General features: G+C 36.6%; 1 protein-coding gene across 5 annotated transcripts in view; it reads right to left on the bottom strand.

Annotated features, from left to right (window-relative positions):
• Positions 1 to 176: 176 nt before the first annotated feature.
• The window catches only part of LOC132700784 (uncharacterized), a 63,220-nt gene continuing 52,318 nt past the window's right edge, over positions 177 to 11,078 (bottom strand). For 4 of the 5 annotated variants that reach the window (XM_060668312.1, XM_060668313.1, XM_060668315.1 and 1 more), the window contains 3 exons: positions 5,563 to 5,862; positions 5,150 to 5,281; positions 177 to 5,074 (listed from right to left, as the gene is read on the bottom strand). In XM_060668312.1, the coding sequence (XP_060524295.1) occupies positions 395 to 5,074; positions 5,150 to 5,281; positions 5,563 to 5,862 (5,112 nt within the window). In that variant the 3' untranslated portion in view covers positions 177 to 394. Of the gene's footprint in view, positions 5,075 to 5,149; positions 5,282 to 5,562; positions 5,863 to 10,401; positions 10,783 to 11,078 lie in introns of those variants that run through there. The other variant, XM_060668314.1, reaches the window with a different exon arrangement.

Here is an 11,078-nt window from a genome sequence, read left to right as displayed (position 1 = left end):
CCATGGAGACATGGAGGCTGTCAGTTTTGGTTTTCTTGACTGCTTTCATTACAAAAACTTATGAGAAATACTAATTTTTGATTGTTGTGGAATCGCTGGTCAACATATAACTGCTGCGTAAATAATATTTAGTCCTGAATTTTTCGTCATAATTAATTAAACGCAAATTTTCCTTATTGTTTTTATTTTTACATTATTTTGAACTTATACAACAATATATTTTATACATTTTATGAGATCTGCATCTTTATAAAAAATAAAAAATCTCTACACTCTAAAAGGAATATCACATTCATTTGTCAAAAAATTTGCACATAAATCGCCCAACAACATGGTCCATAGATAAAAAAATACACAAGTCTTAATTGGGAAACACTCTCCGAATGGGCAACTGCTAACTTCTCGGCTTAAACCTAGACATATAAAATTCACAGTCAGTACAGTACAAATTAGCTGCTACAACATTTTTCTTTCGGCACAGATTACACTTAGTTTTGTCCGTTGGTATACTGTTATTAGCATTGTTCACAATAATAGGTGTCACAACTGGCTTTGGCGTGGGTGATTCACACCCTTTAGTGCCCGGTTCAAAACTTACAGTTTTTTTATTCAACTGCTTTGGGGGTGCATTATGTTGGTATGGAAAATGTTTTCCTGCTTGAGGATACACATCTTGAGGGTCGCCGTGCAGCAAGGGCACTCGTTGGTAGATTTCCGAACGATCGTTGACAGACACACCTCGATTATATTGCTGGGCGTCATGGTTAAAGTTTTGGGGAAAATCATTTGGAGGGGCAAGCCTTTGATATGTTGGATGATTTGTATTATTATTTATCGGACCGCGATATATATTCGATTGATAATTGTAATTAGAGCTCAGAGATGGCGCTGGTGATGGTGGATGTTGGTAAACTGGATTGTTGGGGAAAGTTACTGGACTTGGCGTGGCTTGTCTTATCTGAGAAGAATTATATGATTTGGGTAATATCGTGCTATAGGTTTGATTCTGATTGTGGTGTTCCTGAGAAATTCTAGGCACAGGAGAACTCTGCATTCTGTTATTTAAATATTGAACTCCATATACTTGAGAATTTGGAGGAATTGGCTGATAAGGTGAAGGTCTATATGAGGGTGGATCATTGCAATGACCATTTGAGTTATACATGTCATTTACAATGTTCTTTTGAGGTGCCTCGTGAATATATTGGTTATGGTAGCCCAAATTTGTGCAATTTTGAGCAGTTTTGTACTGGGATTCAGTTAAACCAATCTGAAGATACTGCCGCTCATCTCCATGTCTAACATGTTGACCATTTAAATGATCATATTGTCGATGATATTGATGGTTTTGTGGGTTCTGATGTTGAATCTGGTTTCCACAAATTCCGCTATGATTGTATAGATTCTGATTGTGCATTTGTGAATGGCTATATTGAGAGTCGGGAATGTTTGTCGTGTTTTGAACATTATGCGTCGCATAACTATAATAATTTTGATGTGACGGCACATGATTGGCAAAATGAGATTGATACATTTCATTATTGATTGATTGATTTGCTTCGTTAAAGTTGTGGTTGCTCAGCAAATTATCTAATGAATTTCTTCTAATATACAAAGGTTTTTGATTATTTTCATTCATTGTATTGTGCGACATATTATTGGTAAGTTCTATAACTGGTGTTGGAGATTGATGAGCGCAATCATTTTGTTCTTTGAGTGCCTTAATTTCTTGCCTAATTGCCATTGCTTCAGGTTTATTAACAGCTGATCTTAAAACCCTTTCTAAAATTGGATTGGGTATATAACTATCATCTTCCTGTTCTTCGGCAGTTGCAACTAAAATTACTTGATCACAGAAAGAAACACTCTTTTTTTTACCAAGTTTTTGCTTTTTATTTTCTTCATTTATATCTTCATTTAACCCGAATGCTTTGTTCACTGCCGACGTCAACATTTCTACTTCTCTTATTTCTTCAGCTACTTGTTCTGGACCTACACTAGTGCAAGTTTCATCTTCTTTTCTTCTTACTGTTAAAACAGGTGAGTTATTTTGTATCGTCGTAACTGCTTCAGAGATATGTTGTGTTAAAGGCTTCATATTGGTTATTTTCGAAGCACTATTTGAGTCGCCATTTTCAAATTGCGAAGCTAAATCTCTAACAGATTTTATTTTAGCGTCTCCTGGAAGATACCTTTGGGTGTTAATTTCGTCAGTACCTTTTTGTTGCTCATCGTCATTCCTTTTTATTCTCAATGCAGCTTGCTTAGCCTGAAGCTCCTTCAGCCAAGTTTCTCCACTACATTTTATTGGTGGAAGTATAGGAGTTTTGTTTTTACAGACATTATCCAAAGTCATAATTTGCATTCTCTTGATTTGTAACTGTGCGAGAAGGCCGTCTGGGGCAGGAGGTTCGGGGGATTCACTTTTTGCAAGTTGTGGCAGATGTTCGTCTAATGCTGACAAGTCTAATGGCGGTGGAGGTGGAGGAAAATCTTCACTGGCTTGCCGTGAGTGAATGGCTGAAGCTACAGGGCTAGGATATGGAGGAAGTTCCAGAATTGGCATCCTGTGAGAAGGAAGGCAATCGACCTCATCCACACCGCTATCGATATTACTTGGTGAAAGTTTTATGGAGCTTTGTTCTTGATGGACGTCTGCATGTGTAACTACTGTCCTCGAAGATGCACCAAAGTATGAATCATCGTCGTACGAACTGTTGGAATTATTGTGATAGTATGGCAGTGACATAGATACTTGATCATTATAACTATCATTATAATGATTTTGTTGGAGCTGGTAATCGGTTGTTAACGGAAATTGCGGCCTTTCACCATTCTCCTCCACTTCAACTGAATTCAGCTTAGATGTACTAAGTTGGGAAGTGGTTCTGAGTGGCGGAGGTGGAGGAACTTTAGCAACTGTTAATATTTTTCCCGCGCTGCTATGGAAACTTTTTCTCATTAACTTGCTGCGTTCTAAATTTGGATTGCCATTGGTACCAGCGAATTCCAAGTGTCCCTCAGACAAATAGCCATTTATTCCTTGTTGGGGCTCCAAATTAACTTTTATTCCTACAGAACTATCGTCGACAGTTTCGCTTGGGGCATCTTTAGCGTCAGCGTCAGAATTCGCGTCTGTTAAATCTGGCATACTGCGATTCTTGCGTTTGATTAGACCACCCATGAGTAGCTTTCTTCTAATTTTGTGTTGCTTTTTAGGTTTTCCATCTTTATCTTTCTTTTCATCTTTGTCTTTTTCCTCTTTTGCCTTTTTCAACGTATCTTTGCCGGTAATAATCTCGGGAGCAATAGAGAAGTCCTGAGACAATTTATGTCGATCTTCACTTCTAGACCTCTTTTCTTTTAGTTTTTGAACATCCTTGGTCTTTGATCTGGAGAAAATTGACCTTGATTCCCTACTGGGCGGTTTATCATAAAGTACGTATTCCTCATCGTCAATGTTGATGGAATTCATTTTGGCTTTTAGATTATCTTTCTTTTTCGGAAGTGTAGCATAAATTTCGATGTTTTTTATAATTTTAGGTTTTTCTTTTTCTGAAACTAAAAGTTCTTTGCTATTTTGTCTTGAATGTTGACCCTTATCACGAGAATTTTGTCTGGAATGTCTGCCACTTCCGCTGCTTCCTTCTCTTGTATGTCGGATCTCCGGAGGATTTTCTTTATTTTGAATCGTTTGATTCTGAGTCATTCTTCTATGTAGACTTCTAGCCCTCATTATACAGGTATTGTGTTTCATCCTAGCCAAAGTTAAAGTCTGTGGATTATTATACGGTGCATTCATTGCCGCCCTGGCTTTTGTAGCAGCAGCATTACAGAGAGCTAAGGCAAGCACTAAATCGTGTTCGTCTTCTAATTGTCTCGATTTGACTAGTAGCTCGTCTGCTTCGTCGCACAAAACATCACAACTTTGCGAATTTTGATTCATATTGATGTTACTATAGTCCTCTGGAATTTTAGCTAAGTGACCTATTTTCATTAAGTGCTGCAATGTGCTCATGCCGGAACTATCATTAGAGGATAAAGAGTAAGAGTCATAACCTGCATCATATATTCCGCTACTTCCACTAGATGAGTCGCTTTTGATTCTAGTTGGGCTACTAGGAACGCTGCTGCCACCGCATGGTGGCATTTTTCCAACCAGATATAAATATGGATTCTCCATCGTCGTCGAAGATGCTGAAGAGGCACTGTTCCTATCTCCACTCCAGTTTCCACTGTCTCTTCGTCTTGGTATATTCAGATGATCGGGAATGCACATTCCCTCTATTCCTGACGAAGAACTATTACTTAGTGTTCTGTGGACATTGATGTGAGGTTTATTAAAATCTAAAGCCTTTCTAGTCATATAATCTGGTTCTTTTCTGTCGTTGCAGCCATCTATTTGATCGCAACTCTGCGCTTCGGATGGTGGGTAGATATTCTTTTGAATAATAGACAAATTCTGATACTCATTATATGGTCGCGATAATTGGGGTAGCGGTGGCTTTTGATTCAAAAGCGAACTCTCTGGATTTGGAGTTATTGCTCTCCTTGTATTACCAATCATTGGCTTCTCGGGACTTGGTGTTACAGAGCGTCTAATGATTTGGTGACTGGAATTCTTCTTATCTCCATAAAAAGGAGTTATTTGTTTCGGAGCACTTTCTGTATTTACTGGTGTACCATCAGGTGAAGCATACAATAGTAACAGTGGTTGATAACGACCTTTTCTGCATTTTTCAACTACTTGCTCCCACCTCGGTCCAACTTCCCGCACTGTTGCGTCGTCGAAATAGATCCATACCCTTAATTTCGTATGAAAGAAAAAGGTGGAATAATGCTTCCCGTAATATGTGACAACCCCAACCAAATTGTGTATAGACGTTTCGGCCCATCTCGTGTCTACTACGCTGTTAAATACGTCGCCAAGCCGCAGATTGGTACCAATAGATGAGAAAACTTCCATAATGTGCTCTAAAGTAGGTCTTTCTGAATTCCAAACCAATCCTATTGAGACGATCTCTGGATGGTTCATCAACGACCGACCGATCTGAATGACTGAACCACAAGAACTCTAAAATAAACACACATATAATTAACAAACGCAAACTGGGAAGATTTGGTTGGCGCTTTGATTGGTTTTACTTACCGGGCATGATCTAACATCTCCCATGCTTGCCGCTTTTTGCAAAAGCTTTCCAAACGAATCTGGTGGATTAGTTCTTGCAGCATTATTCCTGACTTGGTATACTAGTGTGGAGGTTGATACGTAGTGAACCATCTGAAACGAAAAAATTCGCTTTAGCAATTTGTAGAAAATCCAATAATATCATGACAGGCTAGTTAATGTAAGTATTCGAATCAGTTTAAACGCCGTAAAGAATTTATCAACTATGTTGCGTAATGAAAAACCTCTCCTATGCGAATTTACATAAGCCTATATGGAACTGCAATCAGCAAAAGAAATCACCCAAGGTAAACCAATCCATTTAAATCGCTTACAGTCATAATTAGTTTTCTCGGGTGGATTTGCGTTATTAAATTGTTTAATAACGTTGTTACCTGAGTATAGCTCAAAGGTTCGGATGTGGCTCCACAAGATCCACAAACCGATTGCTCCACCAGGGTCATGGCGAACTTTTGATGCGGGACGCAGTGCGGTGCTGCGCAGGCGTCTTCAGTTTGACCGTGCGCAACGTGTTGGTGTATGCGTAGCAGCATATTTTCGAAACATTCTGCGGCGTCGTCCATGAAACCGAGTTGAAAGCGTTGTTGATCGAAGAAACTTTCCGCCAATGCTCTACGGAGAGCATCCGGCGGCAAGGCCGTCTCTGTACTGAACTGGAGTTGAGAGAAGAGCTCCTGAAACAAGTTTTGATAGTGTCATGTTAATTTAATACAATCAAAAATTTTGTTTGTCATTCTTATACAAAGTTGGAAATTAATCGACTGTAATGCGGACAAAGTGTCAACGGTAGAGGGATTTCATAATATTTGTTTCACGCTTTGTCATTGAACTATGTGCGGGCAAAGAGGTTTTTGTTTGCGTAGGGTTTGGACCATTGTTGAAAATCCTATAGACCAGTTCTCCAAACAATGTTAACAGATAAGCAGAGGAATGAGTGCTTAATAAACTTTTTTTCTACAGCATCAGTTTTTGGGTACATTTTTGCACACGCAAAACATAATTAACTGACTGCAGCGTACCATGGTTAAAATGTACCGAAAACATCCGATCGCTCCCAAACACTTGACTAAAATACCGGAAACATGCAGGAATGAAGCTGAAGTTTCAAGTAACATTTTTTGGACGCTTGATACGTGAATACATTTAGACTAGGAAGTAGAAACCAAAATTATTTAGTTTCAAAGATTACCGTTTGGCGTTACAAAGTTGTTACCAACACCCCAAGTTAAGTTATAATTCATTTTTGATTAGTTTTAAAATGTCATTGAAAAAAAGAAAGTTATCTATCGTAGTGAATAACCAAAAATGAATCCTTATTAACATTTAAATTTGGCTAAATAACAAAAAGGACCACCTACGTTGAGTATTATATTCGCAAATAAAATTTGGTAACGAAGTTGCGTAAAATACTCAAGCCGGCCCCGTCATTTAAAGTGCAAATGTGTTTTAATCGTTGTTGATTTTGCCCATCCCTTTCGGCATTTTTACTTTGGCAAATTAAATTATCTGATGCAATTTGTAAACTTCCTGCATATATATTTATCACACGCGCCCATGGCCACAATTGCTTAGAAAGAATAAAGAACTGCTGAAGGGGATAACATAATAACTGACCCAATAACTGGTCAAATTATTTAGAGGAAACTCACACAATAGTTGTTATCTATTTTCTGCTTTTGGGCTGTATAATTTCAGCAGACCTTTTTTTGGACCCGTCAGTAAAAAATGTGTTATCCAGTTATGTTTCTACTAACATTGAAACTATTTTAGGAAATCCTGTATAGCGAAAACTTCTGTCGCATATGAGGACAAAATTATTAACAATAGAATACATTCGGCACCTTTAAAACTCCATTGGAGAATCTCGACCGAAATACCTTTATCAATGACTCATTGACGCTGCAGCACGGTGGTCTTCGGGAAATTCGTTCTTCCCAGAATGAAATGGTTCGGTGACCGAGCGTAGTAGTTAAGAAGGATGTGTTAGCCCATTGCGATATTCGAAACTAAACTAAGAATACTTTTGATCAAATTGGAGAAAAGTTTCGAATGCTCGTTAAAAATTATGAAAAAAAAAAATTTTAATCCGTTTTTAAGTTTGTCTTTATGGTCAAACTATGTCATGCCATTAGATAGGTTAGATTGAATCATCATATTAAAAACTTCAAAATTTAAACATTCTTTTCAATATTGCTGATACTACATAAACAATATAAGAATAACTAGATTTTGAGCTTTAAAATATTCAACAAAAGGTGACATTAAGACATTCAAATAGTATATAATGCAACAAGGCTTATAAACGACACTTTAGTCTTTAGTTTGTGGAGTAAGTTTCATAAATGAACGTATTGCATACTACACATTTTCTACCACCATTAGTTTTAGGACATTTTTGCAAATATCACGAATGCATTTACTCAGTGACGCGTGACGTGACCATCAGAACTGACAAATTTCAAAATACCATCAATGGCTAAAATCTACAGAAACTATCCGATCGCCCCCAAACCCGTGACTAAAATACCGGAAATGTGTGGCTCGCGATCGTGAATAACGAAGTTGATGCCTTAAAGTGACACTTTTAGCATGCTTGATCTGCGCAGAATTGGGTATGAATAACCGTATCATGTTTCAAACAGCGAACACGTTTAACTTTGCCTGACGACGATTTTTCAACGATACTAGCGGTATGCAAATCGCAGGTTAACATTACTATTTTAACTGTAAGCCCACAATAAGACCAGACAGACCTACCAGATCAATACGGAAGAACGTAATTGCATATTTCTGCATTTTCCTTGCTAATAAAACTGAATCCGCTTTTAGTGACTTAATTCAGTGCCAAAGTTGGCGCGTTGAGTGCCCTATAGTAAAAGTTTTGGAGAATTCAACACATGAACAACCCTCACCGTTCTTATGGGAGGGAATTGTCCTCAATAGAACCATCCGCTTAAGATAACGGATTAGGTAGGCATGAAACGTTTTGTTTTAACTTATAACAGTTATTTAATATGAATTGATAGACAAATTTGTCTACTTGGCTAAATTATTTCTTACGTAGGTGATTTTGTTAATAAATATTACCATATAATTTTTTGTAAGATAGGAATCTATAATAGAGTTGCCAGATTAACAACTTACTTACAAATATAATTATTTTATTACAAATTATAAAATGATTATCAACGATTATCGTCGCAAATCATCTTTTCTTATTTCTTTTTTAGTTTTCCAAAACTTTTAGTGGGAATCACCCAAGTACATTTTTGCCGTGAGGTAATAGAAATACTTTAACGAAATTGGCGTCTGGTATGTGGAAGAATTTTCGGGCTGATGGCTAAGTCCGCCTTTATTAACGACGAAATTCTTTGTCGATGACTTTAACACAGCATCGTCCATATCCCTCGTCCGAACGTAATGACCTAAGAAGAATGCATTCACTCTTATTCAATTATAAATACAACTAGCTGATTTCCTATGCATAGAGCGGTTTGGCAATTTCACACTACTTATAACCTTTACATATCAAGAAGAAAATCAATAATACAGCTAATCATTTAAAATGAGTTAATGAGTTGATTGTTAACTAAGCAAACAAAACTGTAATTTTGGACAGTTACACTTGCTCGACGCCATTCATTATCGTTATTTACAGTAAATATTTTTTTATATCGTTGCACACGATTGGATTGATAAAGAGACACCCAAATGCAGCGATAAAATTTTAAGTCAAACAATAAGTTGTTATGAATAAACATGTTAAACAAACATGGCCTAAACCGAGTTTACCAAACTAATTACGCAACACGCAACGTTTCAAATAATTTACATTTCGGAAAAACTGCCTAAGGTGGCTCGAATGTAGTATCAACGGGACCACGCGGATAATTAAATATCAGATTTTCGTACAGTTTTGCAAGAGGCCCACTACATTCAACTGATTTTTCCTGATCAAAAAATTTAAACAAAGATATAAAGTCCGTTGCCCCCCTCTAGCTTTTGAACTCTTTGATATATTGCGATGAAATTAGAGATGGTTATATATGAGACAAATCCCTTTTTTTTTACTGAATATGACATTTTCATAAGTTAAAATGCTTAGTATAGCTTCGGTTTATTTTTTTATGCAATAGTGGGTCATGTGACACTTTATTTTCAAATTCAAATCTTGATTTTGAAGACATTCGATTCAGTCATTTTTGAATGGCGAACGGTTTGATTTGGTTTTTCAGGTCACGTAGATTCTGATTGCAGAATTTAAAAAATAACCAAAAATGCTAATAATATTAATAATAATTGTCTCGCTTAAAATGTTATTAGTTGCCATTTGAAAATGAATTAATAAAATGTGTTGAACATCCTTGAAAATAAAGTGACAGTAAAAAAAAATGGAAAGTATACCAATCCGCTATTTTGACTTACGGAAATGTCATTTTCAGTGAAAAAAATAATAGAGAATTGTCTCATACAAAGTCCTCACTGTATATCAAAGCGCAACATGTATTTTAGATCCAGTTTTCGCTTTCCGGGTACATTTATTGGATGACCCATTGTGAGACACTCTGTATCCCGAAAACAATAACCTTATTACTCTAAAAGTTTGAGTAATCATTTTATTTTTAAAACAGTTTCTAAAAGTAAATACACATCCTTTTAATTTTAGTTTTCACGCTATATCATAGGCACTTATTAATGTTATCTTATAAACTTGCAAAAATTCCTTCAATTATGAAAGCCACAATGAAACTGATAAACAAAAATAAAATTTCAATACAGAAATTTATGACAATTATCAATCAAATTCTGCGCTTCTATGAATATTAAATGCAAACTTAAAATAATCATAAGCTAATGACACAGCAAAAATATTCTTAGACTATGATGATGTTTCAGGAGATGAACAGGTTTTTTTCACTATACGTATCCTACTAAAATGTATGATTACAAGCCGAGTGCTGCGCTGCAAGACACTTAGCAGTAAAGGCATGAAGCTGGAGTCGTGCAGATAGAACAAAGAAACCCATGATACAAAGTTGTGGGAAAAAAATAGAAAATTTACGGTACTGATACAAAGAGCATTGTTTAAATTTTTTGACGTTAAGTGTCAGTTGAGTGGTAAGACAATATGTTCTTAATTGAAAATGTTAGAACGGGAATATATTATTCCGAAAATATCAAAAAATTAATTGGGCTCTCGCTAAAAAACTCACTCGAATTTTGCTCCTGGTTTTACAGTCCAGCATATCAGATAAAATCGGCCCATCTTGCTTAATCTTCACTCCCGGATCCTTGATTACAGCCTTTCCGCTATTCTTGTCAGCGTCAACGCACTCAATCACTTTATCACCTAATTGTTTTTGCGGTGGTTTTCTATATCTAAATTTATTTATCATCGTTCGTCTATTTATATTCCTCTTCCAGAAAGAAATATTGGAATTACGCGCCAAGCGAAAAGTCAATCGAGCTGAAATCGGGCATGACGGTGTACCGTCCCCGTAGCGTGGAGAACCGTAACTGTTGACTTTAAAGTTCAATAGAACGAATAAGGAAACAAGAGAGAGAGAAACGACGAAACGCAAGAAAACAGAAGGTTAAGTTGCAATACAGTCGACGGGTGCAAGAAAGATGGAGAGAGTTGTAGGTGAACGTGAGCGACTTTGTCGCTGTGTAAGCAGTATTATCGAAGAAGTAAAGGTAGATTTGCTTAAGCATTTAAGGTAAACGCGAAGATTGAGGAATCGTTAAGTTAATCTCACGTTAATTGAATATTAAGAGGGATTTCCGTTTTGTATTAGGAATCGTTTATGAAGTTTCAAAGTTTCCGAAAGGTCGCTGAAAATATTAACAGTTTTGAGCAGGTTTAAACCGAGGAACTGTTTAAATTAAA

This window comes from Cylas formicarius, unplaced genomic scaffold, assembly GCF_029955315.1.
Source record: "Cylas formicarius isolate icCylForm1 unplaced genomic scaffold, icCylForm1.1 PGA_scaffold_4__25_contigs__length_36172078, whole genome shotgun sequence".
Lineage (NCBI taxonomy): Eukaryota > Metazoa > Arthropoda > Insecta > Coleoptera > Brentidae > Cylas > Cylas formicarius.
This window is presented reverse-complemented; position numbering and strand designations above follow the sequence as displayed.